At 36.5% G+C, this 27,980-nt stretch overlaps 2 protein-coding genes across 4 annotated transcripts; one reads left to right on the top strand and one right to left on the bottom strand.

The window, feature by feature from the left end:
- The first annotated feature begins 10 nt into the window (after positions 1-10).
- On the top strand, positions 11-8,277 carry fut11 (fucosyltransferase 11 (alpha (1,3) fucosyltransferase)). The gene is made up of 4 exons (XM_058798538.1): positions 11-137; positions 2,175-2,847; positions 4,774-5,396; positions 6,780-8,277. Exons 2-4 carry the CDS (start codon positions 2,182-2,184, stop codon positions 6,925-6,927), a joined length of 1,437 nt encoding a protein of 478 aa, XP_058654521.1. The 5' UTR covers positions 11-137; positions 2,175-2,181; the 3' UTR covers positions 6,928-8,277.
- On the bottom strand, positions 8,278-26,811 carry znf185 (zinc finger protein 185 with LIM domain). 3 transcript variants are annotated; one of them, XM_058798535.1, is made up of 26 exons: positions 26,604-26,811; positions 25,046-25,102; positions 24,595-24,715; positions 24,412-24,516; positions 22,900-22,932; positions 22,750-22,809; positions 22,515-22,562; positions 19,845-19,925; positions 19,673-19,753; positions 18,952-19,008; positions 18,530-18,592; positions 16,409-18,439; positions 16,227-16,268; positions 15,308-15,367; positions 14,714-14,791; positions 14,448-14,501; positions 13,627-13,677; positions 13,498-13,533; positions 13,345-13,395; positions 13,160-13,219; positions 12,801-12,824; positions 11,647-11,715; positions 11,503-11,553; positions 11,013-11,066; positions 8,949-9,048; positions 8,278-8,764 (listed from the first exon to the last, which is right to left on the bottom strand). In XM_058798535.1, the coding sequence occupies exons 2-26, from the start codon at positions 25,053-25,055 to the stop codon at positions 8,666-8,668; spliced, it is 3,519 nt and encodes a 1,172-aa protein (XP_058654518.1). In that variant the 5' UTR covers positions 25,056-25,102; positions 26,604-26,811; the 3' UTR covers positions 8,278-8,665. The 3 variants fall into 3 exon arrangements, with proteins under 3 accessions (XP_058654518.1, XP_058654517.1, XP_058654519.1); XM_058798534.1 differs by having other exon boundaries at positions 8,949-9,051; positions 26,604-26,807; XM_058798536.1 differs by lacking the exon at positions 12,801-12,824 and having other exon boundaries at positions 8,949-9,051; positions 26,604-26,805.
- Between the last annotated feature and the right edge of the window lie 1,169 nt (positions 26,812-27,980).

Here is a 27,980-nt window from a genome sequence, read left to right as displayed (position 1 = left end):
TGTCCCACTGGCATTCCTCAAAGCAGGAAGAGCAGTCGTGCCACAGCAGCATCTTGTGTCCATCCTGTGCTACAGGACAGTGGCGAGGAAAAACAATGGACATGCAGCAATACAGCATGCGTCTGTCCTGAACTGAAGTAAGAAAGTATGCTGTCAGATCATGTTGTATGGAATATAAGCGTCTGTGTTTGTGCTTTGTCGGAAATGTGTTTTTATATTCTTCTTTGGCTGTGCTTCATATTGTGCTCCATACCTTGAGTGCATTTCTGGATATAATAGGTGCATATGATGCCCAAAAAATGCTTTTGAATAAGGCTGGTGACTAGATTTTGCCATTTTGATAACCGAAATTGAGGTGTAAGTTAGGTTTTGAGACCACAATGCCCAAAATGATGTCTAGAAAGCTCATTGTGTTTTGAAATGCAGCCATTTCTTTTCGTTTACTCCATATTTATTACTGAACATGTACCTAAATGTTGTTCTATGTAGTTTCCAGGGCATTTGTATCTATCTATCTGCCTGCCTGGTCTGGCTAGAGGTTCAGATTTTTATTTTCCCTTTTAAAATTTTTGACCCTGACCCTGCAAAAAAAAAAAAAGTGAATATATATATATATATATATATATATATATATATATATATATATATATATATATATATATATACTGCAAAAATGATTTTCCTACTTAGAGTTTTTCGAACAGAAAACAAGATTATTTTGCAAAAACTCACTTAATTTTGTTTGAAATTTTTCTGAAAACAAGACAATAATGTTTACTTGTCTAGAAAATCTTTCTTGTAAGACAGCAAAATTTGAGATACTAGTGAAATTTTGAAATTCTCAATCAATTTTTTGATACCACCGCAACAAAAACAGCTAGCCTAACTAATAAAATATAAACATTATTAAAGAAAAGTAAACAGTCAATAATAAAATAAACAAATTACAGCAAATAGCAGAAGTAAATACAATAGAACAAAAATACAAATGAAATAAATAGTGATTTTCAAGTGATTCGTTCAAGAGCAGTGAGTGATTTTTCTCTTTGTCTTTTGTTGTTTGACATTAATCAGCATTTCTCTTTATGTGTTTATGTGACTACTCGCAAAGACTGAAGTCTTACATAACTGTGTGTGTTAAGACCAAAAACCAAACTCAGTTCCATACTCTCTTATTACTTGTGGCATTCTAACAAAATATGTAAATATGGGAACATTCTCTTAAATATTTTTTCTAATGTTATTAAACATTTTCATTTCATTAACATTTTTAATAAACATTGGTATTTCTGGTATTGTAGGCTCAAGCACAAACTGCGTGTTTAATTCAAAGGTAATTTCCCACATTTACAAAATCAGGCAATTATTTTTGTCCATCAATGCAAATGTCTTCTTATGAGGTAGATCACTGTCTGTCACCATCCGTGTAGTGCAGTGATATTTATAATATATTTGCACCTCCTCGGCCATCGCCACGGTAAATGAGGGCTGCATCCCAAATCACATACTTTGTGATTTGTGAATGGCAGTGACACCAGCAACAATGACAACATGACGAATGTAGTGCATCCGGATTACATTCATGCAACATGCATTTATACTATATAGAACATACTTTTAATGGTCGCTAAGTAATTACTTCTTCAAAAGAAGAAGCTACTCAGAGAGTGTGTGATTTCGGATGCAGTCGAGGAGGTGCGTACACTAGGCTTAAGGCAGCGTGTGAGTACATTTTCCCATGCTTTCACATCGGGCAGGCCTTTATCACCGAGCCCAGGCTTATTTTTTACCCTTAATAATATTTACAGTCCAATGTAGATACTTGAATTTTCTTTAACCACATTGCAACAGTTTAATGGGATAGTTCACCCAAAAATAAAAACTCTCATGTCGTTCTAAACCCGTAAGACCTTCGTTCATCTTCAAAACACAAATGATTTTTGATGAAATCCGAGAGCTCTCTGACCCTTCATAGACGGCAAGGATACTACCAAAGGTACCACGAACATAATAGTCCATGAGACGTCAGTGGTTCAACCGTAACTTTATGAAGCTACGAGAATATTTTTTGTATTCATGAGGGCGAGTAATTAATGACACAATTTTCATTTTTGGGTGAACTATCCCTTTAAGCACGGAAGAATGTTTCAATGCAGTGTCCTTCTCTTTCTCAGGTTGACTATGACACTTTGCCTGTGGCTTATTGTGGTGGCCCCAGTATGCTGCTGGGGCCAGGGGCCAGTGGATACAGGGGACAGTGGGGTTTTCCAGCCCCAGAGTGCCCTCACTGACATGGAGTTTGCCAGTGTGAGCACGTACCACGGCCCTGGAAACACTGACCCTCGCCCCAATAATAAGCTGCCCATCCTTCTGTGGTGGAGCTCCAATCTGTTCCCGCACTTCCCAGGAGACACCGAGCGTGTGGACTGCGCCCACTCGTCCTGCCTGGTCACAAGCAACCGGAAAGTCCAGCTGTATCGGCGCACGGCATCCATCATTTTCTATGGCACAGACTTCCGGGCGTATGAGGCTCCGCTGCCACGCTTGGCCCATCAGACCTGGGCGCTGTTCCATGAAGAGTCGCCCATGAATAACTACCTGCTCTCTCACAGTGTTGGAATCAGGCTGTTTAACTACACAGCCACGTTCAGGAGGGAGTCGGACTATCCGCTAACGCTGCAGTGGTTACCCTCTCTGGATTATCTTCTGAAAGCACCGGCAGTCCCTCTGCAGGAGAAGAACCGCTGGAGACGGGCCGGTCTGGCCCCTGTGCTCTACATGCAGTCCCACTGTGATGTGCCTTCAGACCGCGATCGCTATGTTCAAGAGCTGAGGAAATATATAGAGGTAATACTGTTATAAGAGATTTCAAATTTTCATACATTTGTAAATATATTTAAATGGGTGAGTGCTTTAGCAACCAAGAATCTGCATGCACTACGCGACTTTTGCATTGATTTGCTAGATGTTGAAAGTCAGAGTTGCAAATTATTATAATAATTGTATATAAACAGTGCTTGTAGTAACTGATTACATGTAATCTGGATTATGTCATCAGATTACAAAAATTAAGTACATTTTAAAATGCTCATCCAATTACAGTTACTTTTTTATGGACATGAATACGTATTTTTCACACAATGGCAGTACATTTTTCATAATGGAAATCTGGTCAAAAATATTTCAGACCTGGAAGACTTTGGGCGTGCAATGTCATTGTTATTTTCATGTTTATTAATGTTTGTTCATATCATTCAGGGATTCCCAAACATTTTTTTGTCAGCTGAACCCTTGAAATAAAAGAGAATTCTCTTCCTCAGAAAATTATTATTAAACTCAGAAAGTTAATATTTCAAATAATTTAACAACACATTTGCATGTTTACAGTTCTCTGATGTCTGTTAATGGTCACATTGACATGCAGGTAAACAAAATATTTATATTTTTAGTGTTCAAGTCTTTATTTTTATTGTACATTTTTGTAATTTAAATAACTAATAGCTTTTTATCAACTTATGCAGTTCTGACATTAATGCATTTTATGAAAAGGAATGTTTTCTTTTTTATAATAATATGGTACAATTAATTTTAAGTATAAATCAAGTTTGATATACAAAAAGTAATCTAAAAGGTAGTTGAATTACATTAGCTAAAATGAGTAACCTAGATTACATTACTAACTACAGTTTTCATCATGTGATCTGTAATCAGTAATGGACAACAATTTGTAAATAATCTACCCAGCTCTCTCTCTCTGTGTGTGTCTGTCTGTGTCTGTGTGTGTCTGTGTGTGTCTGTGTGTGTGTGCGTTTTTGTGAAAAGTCAGGACATAGATTTGTATAATGACAAAGGTAAGACAGGTATTACAAGGTGAAGGTGACATCTCAGGACATTGACCCATGTCCCCACTTTTCAAAACGCTTATAAATCACTCAGAATGAGGTTTTTGGGGAAAGTTGAAATGCACAGTCTCCTGTAAGGGGTAGGTTTAGGTGTAGGGTTGGTGTAGGGCAATAGCACATACAGTAAGTACAGTATAAAAACCATTACGCCTATGGGATGTCCCCACTTTTCACAAAAAACGAACGTGTGTGTGTGTTCCCGGTTGAATTGAGCCTATGATCTTGGCATTACAAGAAAGCTTAAATTAAACTTGAAAGTCTGGTAGTATGTGATACTCAGTTGTTTAGTGTATAATACCTAGTTTATCTCTGAAACCATTTTCAAAGTCAGCAAATGTATGATACCTAGTGTTTTAAAATCTGTTCAGATTTTTCAAGTTGTTTAGTGTATTCCAGCCTTTTGTAATCCAGTTTTTATGCATACGCAAGGATATGCATACAGTGTGCACAATGCAAATGTCGTCATCAGCACAGTATGTTACACACAGCTTGTAGTACACATTGCTTTTTTTTATTTAATTTATTTTTTTGCATTTATTAGTTTGTCCACAGCTTGGCAACATTGGCCTGGCCCATTGTTGCACAGTCAAAAATTAAAATGAACAGAAGGAACAAGAAGAAACTACTGTAGAGACAGCAACAAAAGATGCCCGCATTGCACTTGTGTGAAGAGATAAACCAGTTTAAACGAGTACAAAGACATTTTTAAATGGCTCATTAGAGAAATAGTGCAGACACTGGATGTGGAAACTCTAGTGTTGCATGTCAAGTGTCTGAGTTTATGCATGCTGTCAAGAGTTTATTTTATATAGGCTATATGTTTAGCTGTGTGCATATATGAAAAATTAAGTATAATTTGGCTTCTCCTTAGATTGACTCGTATGGGAAGTGCCTTAATAACAAACCCCTGCCTGACTATCTGGAGGACACCAGCACAGCCACTGGTGAAGACAGGCGCTTCATGACTTTCGTCGGCCGTTATAAGTTCCACCTGGCCCTGGAGAACGGCCTGTGTCCCGACTACATGACGGAGAAGCTGTGGCGGCCCATGCACCAGGGCTGTGTACCCATTTACAGGGGCTCGTCATTGGTGGTCGACTGGCTGCCGAACAATCATTCTGCTATCCTCATTGATGATTTCCCCTCTCCACGGGACCTGGCGGAGTTCATAAAGACTCTGGATCAAGACGACGCAGAGTACTTACGCTATCTGGAGTACAAAACGCCCAGCGAGATCACTAACCTGCGTCTGCTGGAGGGGCTGGAGAGCAGAGAGTGGGGCGTCAATGACATGAGTAAACCAAACTACCTGAACGGGTTTGAGTGTTTTGTGTGTGACAGAGAGAACGAGCGTCTGGCAGCGGTGAAAGCACACAGGAAGAACCCACAACAAAACCTGCCGCCTCACCCAAAGATGGCCAACAACTCGCACATGGGCTGCCCGCTGCCCAGCCCTGGATACGGACCTGTGGAAAGTATTGACCCAAATGATAGGTAAACAGATTTTAAGTATCACCATTTCATAAATACAGTGCCCAGCCTCCACTAATATTGGCACTCTTGGTAAATATGAGCAAAGGTGGCTGTCAAAATAAATCTGCATCGTTTATACTTTTGATCTTTCATTCAAAAATTCACAAAATCATAACCTATCATTGAAGTAAAATAATATTGAAAGTGGGGGGGGACTCTTATTGTGAAATAAATGCTTTCTCTAGTTCTTGTTGGCCACAATTATTGTCACCCAATTATTGCAAGGTCCTTTTCCCAAGAAACAGCTCAGAGTTTTCTCCTATAATGCCTGAAGAGTTTGGAGAACACCTGACAAGAGATCAGAGACCATTCCTTCATACAGAATCTCTCCAGATCCTTCAGATTCACAGCTCCTCCTCTTCAGTTCACTTCACTCATTTTCTATAGGGTTCAGGTCGGAGAAACTGGGACAGCCATGGCAAAAGCTTCATTTTGTGCTCAGTGACCCATTTTTGTGTTGATTTTGATGTTTGTTTTGAATTATTGTTCTGATGGAAGATCCAACCACGGCCCATTATAAGATTTCTAACAGAGGCAGTCAGGTTTCGATTTTTTTTATCTGTTGGTATTTGATAGAATACATGAAGCCATGCATCTGAACAAGATATCCAGGACCTCCGGCAGAAAAACAGGCCCACAACATTAAAGATCTAGCAGTATAATTAACCGTGGCCATGGGGTACTTTTTATCCCTGTTTGTACTAAACCCAGCTGGTGAGTTTGCTGCCAAAAAGCTCTTTTTTTAGTTTCATCTGACTATAGAAGCCAGTGCCATTTGAAGTTCCAGTCGTGTCTGACAAATGAATGTGCTGGAGTTTGTTTTTGGATGAGCCAGGAGATTTTTTCCTGAAACCCTCCCGAACAACATGTGGTGATGTAGGGGCTGTTTGATTTTTTTTATTTATATACTTTTTTTTTTTTTTTTAGGTTTCTGACCCCAAGACTCAACTAATCTCTGCAATTCTCCAGCTGTGATCCTTGGAGAGTCTTTGGCCGCTCAAACTCTCCTCCTCACCGTGTATTAGGACAGTATAGATACACGTCTAGGGGTGCCAATAATTGTGGCCAACATGCATTGGAGAAAAACATTTATTTCATCATGAGATTTTCTCCCCACTTTGTTTTATTTCAGTGAAAGGTTAGAATTTTTTTTTTAATGTAAGATCAACGATGCAGATTTATTTTTACAGCTGCCTTTGCCCATATTTACCAAGGGTGCCAATGTTAGTGGAGGGCACTGTATGTGCATTTCACTCTAAAATGCATCATATTTTAAGTTTTGTGAATGTTGTTTTAAATCAAGACATGGAGTAGAGTGAAACTGTGACGTGTGTTTGTTCTCAGCTGGCTCCAGATGTGGCCGCAGGACTACTGGCAGAGTCTGGATCAAGCAGAGGGTTTGGAGTCACTCATCAGACACAATGTGTCAGATCCGTCGTTATTATGGCAGCATATACAGAGCATCGCTGTGAGGAGATCCAGAGGCCAATGAGATGAACTCAGGACTCATCCTCCTCCTGAGGGGACGTCACAGATCAAAACTTCCTCTGACAGCTCAAGACTGAATTATTTCTGGAGACAATTTGGCAATCCACCCAAGGCTGATGAGCCATTTCTACATTTTGAAAATGCTTGGAATTTCTAATCAAATAGAAACACAGTAATCTTTTTACATTTAAATATTTCACATCAGTATTTGTATTACGCATTCATAATGAATGTTCTTGAGTTATATGTTAATCTGAAAGTTTCAGCGGATGTTGAACATTCACAGCTCACAATCACTCAGGCTTGCTTGCAGCTTGTCACAGAAGATCTCATAGATGGATATCACTGCAGTTACGATGAACACAGAATAATGGTTTCTTTGCATGAGGGTCTTGAAGAGGGAATCTCATGAAAACACATCAAGGTCAAGTTTTACTACAAAAATGAAAAGGAAAAAATACTGTAAAGCAACCCCCTTTTTTGGACCATTAAGATTTGATTATGTCTTTTTCATGAGTTAAGCGCATGATGCATCCAAAATATGTTGATTATGTGGCTGGAGGATTTTTTTATTTTTTTTGTACAGTATAGCATTTTTTCACATGATGGGAACTAATGGGAATTTGGGTCATGTTGGAGCGAAGGTTGTCATACAGTCACAATTGAAAAATGTGACCCTGGACCACAAAACCAGTCTTAAGTGTCAATGTTTCACAGTTGAAATGTATACATCAGCTTTAAATAAGCTTTCCATTGATGTATGGTTTGTTAGGATCGGACAATATTTGGCCGAGATACAGCTATTTGAAAATCTGGAATCTGAGGGTGTAAAAAAAATCTAAATATTGAGAAAATCTCCTTTAAAGTTGTCCAAATGAAGTTCTTAGCAATGCATATTACTAATCAAAAATGAAGTTTTGATATATTTACGGTAAGAAATTTACAAAATATCTTCATGGAACATGATCTTTACTTAATATCCTAATGATTTTTGGCATAAAAGAAAAATCGATAATTTTTGACCCATACAATGTATTTGTGGCTATTGCTACAAATATACCCCAGCGACTTAAGACTGGTTTTGTGGTCCAGGATCACAAATGTCAAAAATGACAATTTTTGCAAAAATCATGCATAAATTCATAAATAGGTATACTTTTCTTATTTTTTGAGTGAATTATTTTTTTTGGACCTGTTCTTGAGTGGTTCATGAGATTCTCCTACAAGACTCCTGGGACCTGTTTATGTCTTGACTCGTTTAAATGTTTGTGTACCTCAGTATTTCTTATGCAATATTTATATATTTATATTTTTTATTGCACATTCTTGTAATAAAAGGAGAATTCAACTTGAATTCAGTGAGAATTTTGCTTTAATTGAATATCGATGCAGGATACATATTTTCATAACAGTGCTACTAAAACAGTCATAATTTCTTTAAAATGGTTTCTGATGATTAAATACAACAAAGATATACATTCTTATTGTCTTGACTAAACATTTAAAGGGACAGAATCGAAAAAAAAAATCCTAGATGCACTGCAACAAGCATTCATAACACAAGAAAACCTTTTTATGATATTAAGAAGGTATTCTGCTCAGCTGCACTACGTCAGCGGTACGATCAGTGGGGAAAAATAAAAAAGAATGTGTTGTGTGTCAGTAAAAAGTCTAAATCCTATTCAAATAAGCAGGTTAGCTATACTGTTGAGGGATATTTCAGGCAGTGTAAGAAGATCTCCTTATAGCACATTGGAATAGCAGCTCTCACAATGGACCGTCCCACGATGGAGAAACATGTTGTAGAGAAAATCTCCCATTGGTTTACTGCAAATACCACACTGGGGTGGGGGGGAAAAGAAATTCAATATATATTTTCATTAAAGCATATTGTCATATATCATTAAGTACAGCAGTGTAGCATATCACAAACAAGCTAAAATGCATCCAGCATATTGTGCCATACAAATTAGAGAGGTGTCTGGGAAAGAATAGTCCTTTGTGTGAGCGGATATTGTTGCGTACCTTAAAGCAAGATGGGTGACAGGATATGTTCAGGTGCTCAATGGTGATTTTGGCATCATTTCCCACCAATTCTCCACAGTACGTACAGGAAGTCACATCACTTCTAAAAAGACCAAATGAGGTCATTGTTTAGAGCTCGTATGTCAAACTAAAAAAATTCCCATTTACTCACTGCTTGTGCAGTAAATGATACATAAGCACACTTAGAACAGTCTATACAGTCATATATGATACACTATAATATGGACAAAAGTATTGGGACACCCCCTTCTAATGAACAGGTTTGACTACTTAAGTCATTTCCATGAGAACAAATCTTAAAGTTTAAGCATATAAGGATATATTATGGAATCAATTCATGCATTTATAAAAACTGTATTTCCATCTCTGTTGCAACCGTTTTGGAAGTGTCTAAAATGACTGTACCCATATGTACAAGTCATTGGTGTTTGGTGATGAGTTTTTGGGTCTGCATTTAAAGTCACACCAGAGGTGTTCAGCTGGGTTTGGGCCATTCTACAGAATTGGTGCAAACTGCTGTCCCACAACCAAAAAAAACACATTTAAAAAGCATTTAAGTATTCAAATCTTAGATGTTTATTAAGATCCTTCTATTATCTATTGAAACCTACAATAATATTTAAAATATTTGTAATCTTAATATATATATATATATATATATATATATATATATATATATATATATATATATATAAAGTCATCATTTATTAGGTACTTTCAGTTGGGAGGTGGCTGTCCCGAACCCGAATAATCCCCCAAAATTGTTGTTTTTAAAAAGTATCTTTTTGGTTCTTTTAAAAAGTGAAGTTCAAAAAATGTTTATTTTATACGTTTCATTTGTAAATTATGAAACTTTATGTTAAAAAATGTATCCCGCATTTTTCATGTCACTACCGAAACAGTGCATGTTTTAGTCTATTGGCCAAGACTGATTTTAACTACACCCCTAAATTTATGATCAGGAAATATTCCTGTGTCCCCCTCTCTCATTGCTACAAGGTGTGAGTAGATAGGTATCATCATTTTGAGGTAAATGTGTTCAAAAGTCTGAAAAATCTGTGTGTAACTTTAAGGAACGTCACTACCGAACACCTTTTTTCTGCAGTTAAGCAAATTTTTTGGGAGTTATTCCATAACATTTAGTTTTTATATGTATACAACTGTTCATAACTGTGCTAGCTAACCATGTGCTGATTAGCATCTTTGAGCTAGGTTCAAAAGTATCTAAAATTGTCACTACCGTAACATTTTGTTTTTTTGGGGGGTGTTATCCCATAGAATTGTCACGACCGAAATATGTCATCATTTTATCGGTAGTGACAAAAAGGAACACATAATCCTCATATCTCGGGGAAATAAACAAAATTTTAGTACATTATGCTTTTTTTTATTATGTTTTAGTAGTGTGTGAGTTAAAATTCTGCAATGTGATTGTGCTACCAAAGCATTACTGTCACTACCGAAACATGGGATGTTTTGTCAAAGTATACTGAATTATCAACTAAGATGTTATGATAGTTTTTGGTTCAATGTATATTCAAACTAATGAATCCTTAACTTTGAAATCAGTATGATCAACTTTTTGCCTTTTACAAAGAAAAATTGAAAAATCAAAATACAACAAATCTTATCAATTTCATAAATCTTACAAATTTCATAATTTCACCTCTGCAAATTTTCAATATATATATATATATATATATTTACAATGTAGATGTAAGCAAAATCTTAATAGGTCAATATAACCCTTCTAACTAAATTATTATTACTGTGTTTCGGTAGTGACAAATTTGGGGAGAAGACAAATATTCCAAAACTTTCTGAAAATACAATATGAGAATTAACTGCACAATTACTAGAAATGTGTACCTTGGATATTATACAATTTGCATGCATACAATTTGTTTGGAAAAATAAATTTTTTAAAGACGTTTCCAACTCTGACTTTCTGTAGAATGGCCCTTATACATTTGCCCCAAAATGTGAAAAAAAAGTGTCCTTGTTTCTGGGGCTGCTGTTATGCGAGATATCTAAACGTGTTACCTGGGGCTGCTGTAGTTGTAGTTGGAGGTTGTTGATGACACATAGTCAGAGCTGCTATAAAAAGGAAGACAGAGCATTTTTGTGGTTGAAGACATTGTATTGATCCACAGATTAATACTCTATGACCTTCTGCACCGTATCTCTGCACTGCACTTATTTTACATCAGTTACAATGCTAAAATAAAAAAGGTGACAGGTCTGTCCTCCAGATCCTCATCACACAGTCAAGTTTTATTTTGTGCATTATTGTACATTAGTCCCTTGAGGGTCCGCTTCACATATCAGAGAGTCTATGCAGTTCATGATCATGTTAATTCATTTCAGTGCAATATTTGTATTACTTTTGTATTGCAATTTTGTTCTTGCGTTGAGTCTTAAATCTGGGTGCTAAAGCAAACCAATGGAGAACTGCTGATCTTACGGAGCAAATTCTGGCAAAATGACTATAACGGAAGAGAATGATTCTAAGAATATAAAGCCTCCAAGTTACCTGCCATCGAGACATGAGTTATTCACATACTCCTTAACATAGACAAAGTTCCTAAAAACAGAAAACAAAAGAGATCAGGCATTCAACAGGACAACACTTTCCGGTTAAATTAATCAGGATAAACTATTCATTGGAAACACATACTTCTTGGATTCAGATTCTGGTAAATTCTCCTGGAGAGAACTCTCCACTGTTTTGGTGTTGGTTTTGTAACTATAAGACAAAAATAGTCATTATGTTAGAAATCTTGTCTCAGACAACAAAACGTGTGATCTCTGATGTACCATGCACAACCGAAGGGTCTCACGTACTTATGTTAATCATAAGTTATTATGTTTGACTGTGGGGGACATAAGTAAATGGTGAAAATATAGAGACGTGCAGCATTTTTAAAGTAGCCTACTTGTCTTTATCAAGGCACTATTTCAGGCAAGATCTTTTAAGAAACAATGAGTAACCCAAGACTTAAAGCAGGGCTATACTTATTTAGCTGTTGTCCTAGAAAACCTGCCCTATATCTTTTGATCCAGCGCTCTGCTTCTTTATTATGAAATCAGATGCTAAACAGGAAAAGCTAGTTTTGCCCTTGTGGCCAATACATGAGTATTACATGACGGACATGTAAATGTTTGTTAACCCCATTTGAAATATATATTTTTTGGAAACATAAACAAGACTTTTAATTTTCCTCTTTAGGGAACAGCAAGGCTTCAAAGTGTCCAAAAAGTATGTTAATTCAAAAATGAGATATTACGTTTGGAAAGTCAGATTTCTTCCCACGTTTTCACAAATTGTGTCTGGAAGTTAATATTAAACGTAAATCATTACTCCGTATTGAATATTTTAATCAAATATTAAATCATTGTGTAATATCTTTATAAACATATGTATACAAATGTGCATTAAAATATATAAATATCTTTTTTGTTTGGTCTAAAATATTGGTTCACAACTAAAGGGAGCCATGGGATGATGTCAAAAGATCTAAGTATATTAAAAAATTATTTAAAAAAATTTTCCCCACACATTAACTAATATTTTCATTGAAAAAAAAATAGGAATTCAAATTTGAAATCTTGTGGAATCACAAAATGAATCATGTTTAAAAAGTTTCATATATCAACACTCCCAGATGTTTTTAAACAAGAAGTTTTGACAAATTATTGATATCCCTGTCTTCTGTAATCTCATAATATGAAATACGAATAGTGGAATTTTCTTGAATTATTATTTTACTTCTTACTTATTAAAGCTTTTGTACGTGCAATGAACGTCACTGAAAGAACAGCGGCACTAACCTGTCCATGTCTGTCTTCCAGTAGCTTTGGAAAAAAAAAACAGATGTTGCTTTTAAAAGGGATCCGGTGGTATGAAGGCTAGTTTTATTTCCAGAGAGCGTGTCTACACGTGTGAAAGTGCGTTTGAGACTGTGTGAGAGTTTATCTGCAGCTCAGGTGGAGTTTAAGGGTTGGGTTTGACTCAAACTACCACTGCTTCCTTCTCCGGGACTTTAACCCATTACGTTATTGACTTTTCTTAGCAAAGATCTCCGTGCAAACAATATGAATCAACACAGACAGGTCCAAGTGTTGGCTCAAGAAATGAGCTGTGCTAATAAAGATCAGCTTTTGGCGTAATAAGTGCAGTATTGAATTACCTCTTAGTATCAATTGGATTGACATCTTCAGCCAAGGAAACCAAAATTTCTGGTGGCATACTATCAATTAAGCACAAAATATCTTGATTAAAACTGTCATTTAATCAAATGCACGGTGTAAAAAAATGACATTCTGAAATTTTTGCATATCAGTCAGGTCCATGTAAATTGATTTATATACTCACTCAGCAACCAAATCCACAGGATGCTGAAAGTCATTGAATGTATCTGTGGAACTAAAAATAAACATTTACACTATTATGACAAACTGTATCATGATAACCATTACTGTCACAATTTTAGCAACCAGAGCCTGATAAATTAATCTGCACAATTACCTTGAGTCCGGTTTAGGAGGACTGTACCACCGAGGACTATGAAAGACACAAGCAGACAGAGAATGAGGTGTTGGCTGCCATGTGTACAGATGAGTGATACACAGGGAGACATTCATTCAGAATCATTACCTCTTTGTGGGCTCACTCGATATTGGTATTGGATCAAAATCATCATCTGAGCTGTAAAAAAAATTCACACTGCACTTAGAAGCATGTACTGTCACATGCAAGTGGAATTGTGATGCCAAGGATTATTGTGCTGAGACAAAGCACACCACAGCACTGTTTTCCTGAAGGCTGTAGCGTACACTATGATCAACACAATGCTCGACGCATTTACCATCTCGTAACAAAGCAAATCAAATACTGAAAACTGAAGCTCAAACATGTTTGCTTGACACCAATGAGAACCCTTTATGTCAGGGGTGTCCAGTCCTGCTCCTGGAGGGCCAACGTCCCGCGGCGTTCAGCTACAAGCAGCTCCAAAACAATACTATAGTAATTTATAGTGTTTTTGAACCATGCTATATTATAGTATTTATTTACAGCACTTTGTTAATGAATGCTACAGCATACTGTAGTATTAACTACAGTGAACTGATAAACAGTAATACATACTGTAGTATACTTTAGTTTTTACTGTAGTAAACTGTAGGTATTGTAGTATAATATACCCTATAGTTGTAGAAAACTTAGTACAGTATTGGGTAGAGTAATTTGTTTATATTACTAGAGTTGTTATATTACCACAGCAACTGTGTGGACTCGGAGGAAGACCTCGAGGGTTTAGGGTGCGAGTCTGAAGACCTTGATTATCTGGTTCAGGTGTGTTTGATTAGGGTTGGAGCTGAGCTCAGCAGGACAGTGGCCCTTCAGGAACAGGTTCGGACACATCTGCTTTAAGTGAACTGAAAAAAAAGAAAATAGAAAGAAAGAAATAATGCTTGTACCTCTTCAAATCTTCAAGCAGGGTCCTCCGGGTGTAGGTGTAGTCAGTGCTGGTTCTGAGAGAGGGGGAACAAAACTATTAGTTACACTTCGATACTCAAGTGAAGCCTTCACTGTCTTCTGAGCTTCTTTTGTGTGTTATTTTTACATTATTAATCATATTGCTAATCTCTCTAAGACACTGCATGCCATGTGTATTCTTCATTCATAGAACTGTCATTTCTTAGTTTTGAAGAATAAATGAGGACAAAAAAAAAAAAAAAATCACCCGGTGGTATTGAAGGGAATAAGATCATCTGCAAGCAGGTCCAGACTTTTATGTGTCTTGTTTGTCTGAGGCAGAGAACTAGAGGAGAAACATCCAGATCATTTAAGAACCCATTCTCTTCCAGTTTGACTGTTTTACAGTAACATCTGTGCAAGACTGTAAACATTTTATTCAGGTAAATAATGTGTTAAGTGTTAAAAACTGCATTGTGCCATCTCAAGCTAAATGAATATACTGTAGTATACTGTTTGTTTGGATATAATTAGGTCTTTAGTGTTGACAGTAACAGGGTTTCCAGTTTTACAGTTTAATTTGGCATTACAAACCTTTGTGCTCAAAGTGAACTATACAAAATGATAGTTGACTTGGGTCACAAAATAAGTTCATGTAAAAATATATAAAATGTATGAATTACATTTTAGAATTACGTCATACAATCTAAAAATATATACAGATAATAAAGACAAAATGTTTTGGCCTCAGAATCATAATTCTTATTGTATATGAGGCATCAATTTTATAGAATGAGCACAGCCTCTGCATATTACACTCCTCTGGGGATCTAAAATAATTAAATAATTCAGCCTCTCTCACCTGTTGTCTGTCAGCAGATCCTGACTGAGAAGATCTACCCCTGAATCCGCTTGGCCAGAACTGCCAATGAGAGTAATTATTGGATTAGAATCAAAATCTTCATTTTTAAATATATTGTCTCGGAGAGAACTCTCCTGTCCTCTAGTGGTCTGTAACAAAACAGCATGCTTCAAAATTGTTCTTTAAAGTCAGTCAGCAAACTTAATTGCTATGTAATTGTCATCCACCTAATATTTGATTAGTGAGTAACTAGTTCAACCCTGTCACAGTAAATTTGGTGAAGGTCTGCACTCTCATTAAAATGAGACATAGTAGAGCGACAACCAAGTTAAGGATGGAAGGAAAAAATAAAAAATTCTCTGCTCATTGTGCTTAAAAAAAGAAAGAGAAAGAAGGTCATACTGCTTTAGAACAATGCCGGTGTGAGCAAATAATGACTGAATTGTCAATTTCGGTTGAACTATCCCATTAAATACCCATTAAACCGTCCTTAGCAAAACAAACTGAAAACCATATAAAACATAATATGTTTGTATAAATAAACAAACTAAAGCAATATTTTCACCGAATGTGTTCATTCACTGGTTTGCATGAATGGTACACGACTAAATACTACTTCAATTACAATTGGTGCTACTTATGGACACTGCATACATATTCGTATGCCTAAGAGTGGGTTTAGATCACGTCTGTGTCTGTGTGAATCTGACAAGTTTATCTTAGACTGCACTGAACTATCACATGGCAATAAGTGCAATAAATTCACATGACAGTGAGGTCAGATAAACAGTGTTCTCACGCTCCGCTCTGAACACATTAATACTGTATGAAACCCCTGTACACATGAATGGCACTGAGATTAATGAACATAATCTTTATATGACGGATGCTATTATGCATGAATGGGATCATCTTGTACCTGGCAGGCTTTGTGCTGAAGGATATCAGGGTGTCAGACAGGCTGCAAACGATAAAAACATGAAGAAAATACATCAATATAAGTGTTTCTGTCTACAGACACAAAGCGTAAAAGGATATATAAATCAACATCAGATATGCAGTTATTTACATTTCTGTAACATGAACATTAATACAGCAAACCTTTTCTCTGGAACTGGTTCAGGCTTGGATTCAGGTGCTGGTTTCAGCTGAGCTGTAGATTTAGCTCCAGGTTCTGGTTTAGGTTCTGATGTGGGTTTAGGATCGGTTGCTGTTTTAGTTTGTGTTGTAGGTTTAGTTTCAGCTGCTGGTTTAGGTTCAGCTGTTGTTGTAGGTTTAGGTTCAACTGCTTTAGACTCTGATGTGGGTTTAGGATCACTTGCTATTGTAGTCTTTGTTGTAGATTTAGTTTCCACCTCTAGCTTAGATTCAGTTGTTGTTGTAGTTTGTGCTGTAGGTTTAGTTTCTGTTTTAGTTTCTGTTACTGTTTTAGTTTCAATTGCTGGTTTAGATTCAGTTGCTGTAGGTTTAGTTTCAGCTGGTTTAGGTTCAGTTTTAGTTTCAGTTGCTGTTGTAGTTTGTGTTGTAGGTTTAGTTTCAGCTGGTTTAGGTTCTGATGTGGGTTTAGGATCAGTTGCGGTTGTAGTTTGTGTTGTAGGTTTAGGTTCAGTTTTAGTTTCAGTTGCTGTTGCTGTTTTAGTTTCAAGTACTGGTTTAGGTTCAGTTTTTGTTGTAGGTTTAGTTTCAACAGGTTTAGGTTCTGATGTGGGTTTAGGATCAGTTGCGGTTGTAGTTTGTGTTGTAGGTTTAGGTTCAGTTTTAGTTTCAGTTGCTGTTGCTGTTTTAGTTTCAAGTACTGGTTTAGGTTCAGTTTTTGTTGTAGGTTTAGTTTCAACAGGTTTAGTTTCTGATGTGGGTTTAGGATCAGTTGCTGATGTAGTTTGTGTTGTAGGTTTAGGTTCAGTTTTAGTTTCAGTTGCTGTTGCTGTTTTAGTTTCAAGTACTGGTTTAGGTTCAGTTTTTGTTGTAGGTTTAGTTTCAGCCGCTTTAGGTTCTGATGTGGGTTTAGGATCAGTTGCTGATGTAGTTTGTGTTGTAGGTTTAGGTTCAGTTTTAGTTTCAGTTGCTGTTTTAGTTTCAATTACTGGTTTAGGTTCAGTTTTTGTTGTAGGTTTAGTTTCAGCCACTTTAGGTTCTGATGTGGGTTTAGGATCAGTTGCTGATGTAGTTTGTGTTGTAGGTTTAGGTTCAGTTTTAGTTTCAGTTGCTGTTTTAGTTTCAATTACTGGTTTAGGTTCAGTTTTTGTTGTAGGTTTAGTTTCAGCCGCTTTAGGTTCTGATGTGGGTTTAGGATCAGTTGCTGATGTAGTTTGTGTTGTAGGTTTAGGTTCAGTTTTAGTTTCAGTTGCTGTTTTAGTTTCAATTACTGGTTTAGGTTCAGTTTTTGTTGTAGGTTTAGTTTCAGCCGCTTTAGGTTCTGATGTGGGTTTAGGATCAGTTGCTGTTGTAGTTTGTGTTGTAGGTTTAGGATCAGTTTTAGTTTCAGTTGCTGTTTTAGTTTCAAGTACTGGTTTAGGTTCAGTTTTTGTTGTAGGTTTAGTTTCAGCCGCTTTAGGTTCTGATGTGGGTTTAGGTTCAGTTACTGTTTTAGTTTGTGCTGTAGGCTTAGGTTCAGTTTTAGTTTCAGTTGCTGTTTTAGTTTCAATTACTGGTTTAGGTTCAGTTTTTGTTGTAGGTTTAGTTTCAGCCGCTTTAGGTTCTGATGTGGGTTTAGGATCAGTTGCTGTTGTAGTTTGTGTTGTAGGTTTAGGATCAGTTTTAGTTTCAGTTGCTGTTTTAGTTTCAAGTACTGGTTTAGGTTCAGTTTTTGTTGTAGGTTTAGTTTCAGCCGCTTTAGGTTCTGATGTGGGTTTAGGTTCAGTTACTGTTTTAGTTTGTGCTGTAGGCTTGGTTTCAGCCACTGTTGCAGTTTCAGTTGCTGGTTTAGGTTGCGAAGCTGGTTTAGGCTCAGACGCTGTTTTAGGCTGTGTTGTATTTTCTAGCACTGGTTTAGATTCTGATGTGGCATTAGCTTCAGTTGTTATTTTAGTTTGTGTTTTTGGTTTAGTTTCAATCACTGGCTTAGGTTCATATTTAATTTCAGGTGCTGCTGGCTTGACCTCCTTCACCACTGGCTCATTGTTTGATTTTACACTGTAAATAAAATAAAATTACAATTGAGATCGTGTTAAACAAAAAATAGGAGCTTGAAGTTGCATAACTGACAGATGTTGTGTAGTTTACCTTTGCACAGGTACAGACTTAACAGATGCTGTAGTGTCATCATCATCATCACTGATATCTACCCTACAAACCACATACATGCAAAAGTAAGAGGATGATGATAATGGATAAATTTAAAAAAACTTGCTATGTGTATTGCTTTAGGCTAACCAAGATTTGTTACGGCACTTGCACATAATTGCTATTTTGTTGGTTTTGATTGCTTCCATTGTCCTCATTTGTAAGTCGCTTTAGATAAAAGCATCTGGTAAATGACTAAATGTAATGGTGATAACATATATAGAGTTTACACAGGTAAAGTGGGACACTTGAACTTATTGCTGTTTTTAATGGAAGCAGATGCACATAATGATGTATGAATAAGATTAATCTGAGCCACCTGTTTTCACCCTATTTACTTTTGTCAGTGTGTGTGCTAGTACCTTTTTGCAACAACGGAAATGCCCATCTCAGCAGAGCTGTCAGGCTTCTCTGAAGGTCTGCAGATATTAGATGTGAACATTGTGCAGTGAGGAATAGGACATGCATTCATCTTAATATTTTAACCAAATAGTGGTACAGAGGAAAAAGAATGAATGGGGAAAAGTCACGTGGATGCACTGCCTTAAATTAACTATTAAAGTTGACTATTAAAAAGAACAGCTGAACATTAGTTAACAAATAAAATACACATGAAATATGACATTTGCTACTGTGTTCTTATAGTTAGTATTTTGGAATAAATGTAAAAATGCTTAAAAAGCATTTTGATGAAAAATATAGTTTGTTTTAATAAACAGAACATTAGTTACATTGTTAATGTAAAAATACAAATTAGAATTGTATTGGTAGTTGTTTTGTTGATAGTGTAAGAAATGTTTATTTATTTAACATGGAACATGTCAATACTAAAAAAAACAACAACAACAACAAAAATACTGTGAGGCCTTCTTATAAAAATATAAAAAATTACAGTGGTGATACACTTATAAAAAAAGTGAAAAAGCTGTCACTGGATACACCTTTTTATCTTATTTAGCCCTAAAACGAGTATATTAGCACCTTAAAGGGTACATATTATTAACTAATGTGCATGGTATTACCATGGTACACTTCTAAAGTATAGTACATTTCCAGAAGTCGTATTTTCAACAAGACACTTACTCATATTTCTGTGCAGCCGACATTACATATGAACGGCGATTTGCTGCCGATCCCTTCAGCACACTGCTGGCTGCCTCTGTCCTACACACACACATACAAAGAAAAGGTTATTTTATGAAGAGGAAAATGAGGTCACCTTGGATAAATCAGTCTGTGGAGTGTGGTCTCTCACCTCTTTTCCATTGCATCTGGACTCAGAGTTGGTTCAGACTGCACTGTCTTTTCATTGCTGGACCGAATTGTGTGGGGGGCTCTGAGAAAATAAAATTTATGCAAATAAACATAAATATATCTGCAAGCAGCAATTACGGGGCCAAGCACTACAGAAGCAAGCATCAGACCAACTGCAGAAATGAGTAATTGAAGCCATTTTAGGATGATTTTAGTCAAAACGGTTGAAAAATCATAAATACAACCTCAAGTGATATGATTAAATGGCTTATCACGTTTGACCAATAGGTGGCGCTGTTATGAAATCGATGTGGTGTGTTCTGTGTGAATTGACAATGGCACACACAAAGTTTGGTGTCAATATGCCAAAGCATTGCAGAGATACAGCCTCAAGTGTCATTTTGCAAAAACGGTTTTGTCTATCAACACAAAATCCATAACTTTTTGTCAGCATGGTCTGAAGATTATATGATTCGACTTTGGTGAAAATCGGACCAATGGTCCAGGAGGAGTTTGAAGAAGTAGGTTTTTAAAGAAAATCAAAATGACGGACAGGAAGATTGAGTCTGACTATGGTAACATTGGTATCACTGGTCTCAGCATGACCCAAGCAATCTATTAATACGTGTTACAATAGGCAAAATTCACAGAAAGCTATTAGTATTTATTTGAAATTTAATTATAACTTTTGACCAAAAGGTGGCACTGTCTCAAAACTTTTTGAGTACTGTCAGGTCATGGTCTCGATGGTACATACAAAGTTTCGTAATGGTACACCAATGCATTCGAAGAAAATAACATTTTGTATTATAATACTCTATTGTAGTCAATGGCAATTTCATGTTTTGTTCAATTATAGCGCCACCAAGAGGCAAAATCCCACCAAATTTTTTATGTCTTCACTGCAAAAAATGCTTTTCTTACTTAGATTTTTAGTCTTGTTTCCAGCCAAAATATCAAAAAATTCTTAAATCAAGAAGGATTTTCTAGACAAGTAAAAATTACTGTCTTGTTTTCAGAAAAAACATGTCAAAATTAAGTGAGTTTTAGCTTGAAACAAGCAAAATAATCTGCCAGTGGGGTAAGAAAAATAATCTGGTTTTCTGTTTGACATAAAATTATTTTTCTTACCCCATTGGCAGATTATTTTGCTTGTTTCAAGCTAAAACTCACTTAATTTTGACATGTTTTTTCTGAAAACAAGACAATAATTTTTACTTCTCTAGAAAATCTTTCTTGATTTAAGAATTGTTTGATATTTTGGCTGGAAACAAGACTAAAAATCTAAGTAAGAAAAGCATTTTTTGCAGTGTTTAGAGTGTGCCCATACATATGCGTGTCAAATTTGGTGAAAATATCTAATTTTGTTTTGGAGTTATAGACATTTTTACATATGAGAAGAAAAAAATGATTGATTGCCGACTTTGTTTGCATTTTTGTGCCACTTACTATCAACATTTTGGCAATTGGGCATTAGCGTCTAGCCGGCACGCTATGTTTCCGAATTTCCTATGGTGGTTTCGTGTCGATCGGAGTAACGGTTTCTAAGCTATTGGCAAATGTTTTTTAAGCGCTAAAATGCAACGCTGCACAAACCATAAGGCAAAAAATCTGGTTTGGTATTGTTGGACTCTGCAAGGATTCAGGAGTCTAAAAAGGTGACTCTTGTGAAAATAAGTCATCCACACCCAAAGTTATAAGCATGTGAAAATTTGATTTTACCACTAGGTGACGCTGGCTTGAAACTTCTCAGGCTCCTTCAGGGCATCGTGCTGATGACCCATACCAAGTTTCGTAACGATACGTCAATGCATTAGTAAAATATAGCATTTTACTACAAAATTCAAAATGGCCAACGCCCAAAATGGCTGACATGGGAAAATCGGGTATGGTCGGACTCATGCTGCACTGAATCTAAAGAGACCAGTTGTGTGATTTTTGGCCATTCACAAGTTATAAGCAAAAATATGCATTTTTCATATCTTCTGACCACTAGGTGGCACAGCGCCGAAACACTGCAGGTAGCATCAGGTCATGTTTGTTATAACACACACCAAGTTTGGTCTCAATACACCAAACCGTTGCGGAGATATAGCCTCAGATCCATTTTTGCATGCATTTTGGCGAATTCGTTAGCGCGGTATTCGAGAACGGTTGGACGAATCAACTTGAATTCCATAACTTTTTGCCAGCATTGTCTGAAGATGATCTGAGCCAATTTTGGTGAAAATCAGACGAACCGTCTAGGACGAGCTCGAAAAAGTATGTTTTACAAACAATTAAAAATAGTGAAAAAACTAAACCTAACGATTTTTAAATTTTGGACTTCATTTGACTCAGCTTGAGCCAAGGATTCAGAGCCTTACGATTCAAAAGTTATTAGCATATACATGAGTGAAACTTTGGACAAGTGGTGGCGCTACAGAGTTTGAGTTAGAGACTCCTCGCTGTGGTTAGTATTGAGACTGTTCTCTATCAGTGTGCCAAATTTTACAACTTTCCCCCAATCGGTTCTATGGGCTGCCATAGACTCAAGAGCAGAAGAAAAAGAAGAAGAAATCTAACGGATACAATAGGTGCCATCGCACCTTCGGTGCTTGGCCCCTAATTAAGATAATTAAGGGGCTTCATGTGCGTGACCCACATGCTTGAGTGTTTTCGGGTAACTTACATTTTCTTGTAGGTCTCAGATGGCTTTTTGTTGAAGCTATTTATTCCACTAAGGGAGGAGAGACAAATAGCATACTATTAAAACTGATTTATCTTTTATTAGCAATTACAAATCATACATTAGAAATGTAGTTTAAGTGTAAAAATACATCCATATTAATTTAATGGAATTTATTTCATGATGTTCTAATGTCTATAGAACTAGTATGGTTTCTGATACTTCAAAATGTTCTTACGCATATCCATTGGTGGATGAATTTGATGTTGGCTTGGAATCGGTTTTCTTGAATACCCCTCTGCAAAAGTAAATGGTCACATATGAAGGAAAGTAATACAAAGGCAGTGCTGATAAAGATAACTTTTGATTGACCGAGCATTCTCATTACCTGATTATGTAACCAGATCCAGATGTTTTTGGTCTATGAATTTGAAAATAAAATACTGTTATTTTTAACACGTAAAAACATGTTTTTTTTTTGTGTTTTTTTTAAGTGAGAGGTTCTTTGGGGAACCAAAATGGTTCTTCTATAGCATCACTGTGAAAATCCCCTTTTGGGACCTTCATTTTTAGGAGTTTATATATTACATATTTATTGACCCTATTCCCTCCTATTTTCTACAAGCCACATCTCCTATGCTTCTTCTGTCACTCCTACAGTATCAGGTATCTCCACAGATTAAAACAATACATAATCTTAAAATAACAGATGATTTCAGATCGGTTTCTTTCCTTGTGTCCATTGCAAAAGCACTTTTTTTACTTCTAACAGAACAACCAGCTAGACAACAATCAGTCAAACTTCAAAAGCAGACATTCAATAGAAACTTTGAATGAATGAATGAAGCATTTATATAGCGCTTTATTGTGTATTGCTGTACACCCAAAGCACTTTACAATTATGTAGGGAGGGTCTTTCCTCAACCAGCACCAGTGTGCAGCATCCACTTGGATGATGCGACGGCAGCCACAGTACAACGGCACCAGTGCACTCAGCACACACCAGCTACAGGTGGAAGAAACCTTGCTATGAGTCAACAAAGCCCTGCAGTTGGCGAAAGCATCCTATCAATCATTCATCCTCATTCTGCTGTACCACTCTGTAGCCATCAACACAGTAATTCACCAGATCCTCCTGTCCACCCTATTGTTCACAGAACTGCACTTCTCTAGTTTGAATATTACTTTACAGAGAGATTATTCATGGTGTGTTGGTGTCAAATAACTGTTGGTGTGCCTCAGGGTTCGGTTCAGGGTCCTTCCACTTTCTGAAATACACAACATTGATGTGACCTATCATCCAGAAACATTGATTTTCCTGCTAGTGCTATGCCAAGGAAATGTAGTTCTCCTTCCAACTTAATCTAGTGGCTGCACAGACCTTGGTTTGTCTGATAAGGACGGGACACATAAAGAACTAGCGGCAGACAAAAGCCGGTCTGGGTGAAAAAACACCACCTCAAATTTAACCTACTGGGAAGTTTCTCTTCTTCCAAGCCAGTCCAGCAATTTAAGACAACACCATTCAGTAAGGTTCACAAATGAACCATTCAGGTTGCCAAGAAGTTAGGGATAGTGTTTGACCACCATCTAAAGCTAAGCAGACCACATCACCAAGGACAACCAGTCATGCAGTTTTTTTGTTTTTTAATGGTACACAACTCCTTATCTGGTCTCTTGTCATTTCTACACTGGAGTACCATGTTGCTCCTCTAGCTCAAATCTCTGAACATGATTCAAAATGCAGAGTTGCTTTAAGTCTTCAATAAACCCAAAAGAACACTGCACAATGCACAAATGACTCTTTACTGTGCTCTACTGACATTTTCTACATCTAGGTTACTTTGGCCTGCTAAATGAGTAAATGTAGATGTAAACCATGGAGAGTAATAATGCATACTTGTCTGTGTCGGCTCTGGGCTGAGGCTCATTCGCCGTGGGTGAGGAAACGGGAATTGTTTCTTCAAACACACCATTTGAACGGTTTGCTCGCACTTCGGCGACCCTACATGAGAGAATGTGTTAGATAAAATAGTACTGTGAACTTTGAACTTTAAGATTTGTTATAATATTTATTTCTCACCATGGTTTCTCCTCCTCATCTCTCTCAAGATTTTCTTGCTGTTGTCTCTGTATCCAGCTGTTGTCTCCTTTTAGAGAAGTGCGAACCTTTGTGGTCCGCAAAACTGACTGTCTGTCCGCCTCTGAAATCAAGACAGTCCAGAGCTTATCATACACAAACATATAAAGATATATTTTAATATCACTACACTGAGCCAAAAGTTGATAAGTTGATTACATCAGTGGTAACAGTGGTATGAGAGAATAAAAAAGTATAACAGAAAGTTGAGTGTCTTAAGCAATGTGTGACATGTGGCACGACAGGATTTGATGCTGTGACGCAGGACATCATTGTTTTGGTTGTAAGAGTGGAATGCCATAAATTAATAGCTCTGACTTATGCACAAACACTGACAGTTTAACTCATGTGAGATTCAATTGAAATCATTGAAACATATGTCATTGGATCTTACCTTTAGACATTGTTAGTGGCCCTCTAGTCAACTTCTAAAAACTGCCTCAAAAGACACCTGGATTAAAAAAAATAAAATAAAAAAAAACTCAGCCATTAAAAACCCCACAAAAGCAAATATTTGTATTCATTTAATTTATTGGCTTTTCATTTTTCATTTACATGATCAAATATTTTTAAATAGAAAGTACTGACAATACAACAAAGGCTCACTAAAATATAAAGATAGAAGAAGTGTTTCAAGCATTAAATCGTAAAAAATGTCATCATAAACCAGTCAATTAATCAATCTTACCAACTCCAGACTTTTGAATGGTAGTGTATATTAATAAATTAGTTGATTACATTATTAATTTTTTGGTTTCTGGACACACTGCATATTTTTTTAAATAATAATCACCAAGTATACAGTGAATTACATGCCTCAAGTTATAAATTGTAGGTACAACAAGGTGATGAATTGTTGGCAGGCTAAACTACCACAGTATTTATTTCTCATCATGAGACTGACAAACAAAAAATGTTACACAACTTTCAGACTAAAACATTCATTCAGGAAATTAAAAAAGTAACTGACAGATTCATTGCATCTAACACAGAAAACAGGGAAGTAGGAGAATCATGTTGATGGCATGCTAAAATGGTTTCAGTTACAGAAGTCAAATTAATCGTGCATTTCTTTACGGCATAGCCCACAAAATATGTTTATTTAATCAGGTTGTTTACAGATCCCAAGATGTACATCTGTAGAGATCTGTAACACTGAACCATCAAGCAAGATTCATGACTTTCTTTTCTAAACCATGTAGAAGAGCCTGTCCATCTAGGCAGAAAACACACACACACACACACACACACACACACACACACACACGGACAATGAAAGAGTCTGAACACCTGATCATTGCAACAAATTTCATTATGTCCCTGAGGTTAAGTCCAGAATTTTAGCCTTCCTAGTTTTTTTTATTTTAATTTGATTTTTTTAATAAGCACTTTCTTTAAAACTGAGTTCAAAATCAACCACCCTTAGTTTCCATAATTGTTTGGTGGATGTCCAAATCAACATCCCTGTGTGTATTTGTTTTGTCATTCTGAACAATTTGAGTAAGCCTGAACAATATGCTTTCTAGTGATCAATGACATAAGAGAAACCATGATATTCAATGTCCAAATTAAAGCCTCACAACTGCAAGTGACATAAAGCTTATTGCCAGTAAATTAATTTTCAAAAGTCCGTAAGGCCAAAGTCGCTCCTACAATCCTCATTGCGCCATAGTGACACAAAATGACCTTCAAGCGTCAACACATCTTGTGCAAGACGAAACATGTTTGAATAGCGATTGTGACAGTGACGGAGTGAAAGCCAAATCAAAGATATGAATCCAAAAACACTTTTACTGTGTCATACATCAGCCAGAACAGATGAAACCAGCAGATATACAAGTAAATTAAATAAAAATGTCATCAGAATAAGCAGTTGCCAACCCCATATAGTCCCAGAACATGTTAGAAACAAGTCGTTTGTGAAGTTTTATCAAATGGAAGACATGGCTTACCTTATTAATGTCAGTTTAGCTGTAGTATGGTGGCAGGTGCACTGAGCAGTGCTGGTGATTTCGGCTGACTGATTGTGAGCACTGTCAATAATCTCACACACGTTCAGGGGAGGTGTTCACTGACACTTCTCTCCTCCAGCGAGCAGGTTCGGGCGTGGGCACAGACCTGCCCAGCCAGTCAGGTAGGCCAGGCCAACCAAACCTATAGGTGTGTACCTCTGTGTGTGTGTGTGTGTGTGTGTGTGTGTCTATGTACTTCATGTTTTGGCTGCAATGGGAGGTGTGATACTCTCCCACCTTTATTTGTTGAATTCTGTTGCATTTACAGCCCAAATTCAGGCAAATCTGCTCCAAACAATTGCTGCACTGCAAAAAATGCTTTTCTTACTTGGATTTTGTGTCTTGTTTCCAGCCAAAATATCAAAAAAATATTTTTTTCTAGAGAAGTAACAATTATTGTCTTGTTTTCAGAAAAAAACGTCAAAATTAAGTGAGTTTTAGCTTGAAACAAGCAAAATAATCTGCCAATGGGGTAAAAAAAAATAATTTTATGTCAAACAGAAAACAAGATTATTTTTCTTACCCCACTGGCAGATTATTTAGCTTGTTTCAAGCTAAAACTCACTTAATTTTGACATGTTTTTTCTGAAAACAAGACAGTAATTTTTACTTGTCTAGAAAATCCTTCTTGATTTAAGAATTTTTAGATATTTTGGCTGGAAACAAGACTAAAAATCTAAGTAAGAAAAGCATTTTTTGCAGTGTGGAAGTGATGTCCTCTGAACTGGTTGAATTGAGATGGGGTTAAGCTGCCTTCTGCATGACTGAAAAACAGAAGACTGCACAGACATCCCAGAAGGACGGTGCGAGCTCATAAGGTGTTCCTGTGGGACTATTCTAGAAAAGCTTCCAAAAATAACAGCTTGTGCCATTTACTGAAGACAGGCTCGAAGTCAATGATAAATAAGGATATCTGAAATGATAAAAAAATGTAAATAATAATAATAAAAATAATCTATACATACTATACAAAAAAAGACATGCCAAAATTTGAAATCTTTATATTCATGGTTCAAGTTTTTGAAAAACATATATATATGTTCTGTATATATACAAGTTTGGATTTAATAACCCTGTAGCAAATGGATTTACCATGGGATTAGAACCTGAAATAGTATTTCAGAAAATTAGTCTGACGGGCCTTGACATAGTCATGAGGCTCTACAGGTCCTGTCACATGACAACAAAATAGCTTGACTGCACCACCCTGACTTAAGAGGAAATAACTTTCGTGGACAAAACGGTTTTTCAAATATGAATATTTTAAAACAAAACTCCTTTGCAATATGTTTTTAAAAATATACTATAATGCTATAA

This window comes from Onychostoma macrolepis, chromosome 14 (genome assembly GCF_012432095.1).
Source record: "Onychostoma macrolepis isolate SWU-2019 chromosome 14, ASM1243209v1, whole genome shotgun sequence".
Classification (NCBI taxonomy): domain Eukaryota; kingdom Metazoa; phylum Chordata; class Actinopteri; order Cypriniformes; family Cyprinidae; genus Onychostoma; species Onychostoma macrolepis.
Note: the sequence above shows the minus strand (reverse complement) of the source record. Positions and strands in the feature narration are given on the sequence as shown.

Excerpts from the sequence above, each read along its gene's own strand:
- fut11 (XM_058798538.1), top strand. The coding sequence starts at position 2,182 with ATGACACTTTGCCTGTGGCTTATTGTGGTGGCCCCAGTATGCTGCTGG. Across the intron at positions 2,848-4,773 it reads AGCTGAGGAAATATATAGAG|ATTGACTCGTATGGGAAGTG; the intron begins GTAATACTGTTA and ends GCTTCTCCTTAG. Across the intron at positions 5,397-6,779 it reads AGTATTGACCCAAATGATAG|CTGGCTCCAGATGTGGCCGC; the intron begins GTAAACAGATTT and ends GTTTGTTCTCAG.
- znf185 (XM_058798534.1), bottom strand. Across the intron at positions 13,534-13,626 it reads TCGAGTGAGCCCACAAAGAG|TCCTCGGTGGTACAGTCCTC; the intron begins GTAATGATTCTG and ends TGTCTTTCATAG. Across the intron at positions 13,396-13,497 it reads CCTCCTAAACCGGACTCAAG|TTCCACAGATACATTCAATG; the intron begins GTAATTGTGCAG and ends GTTTATTTTTAG.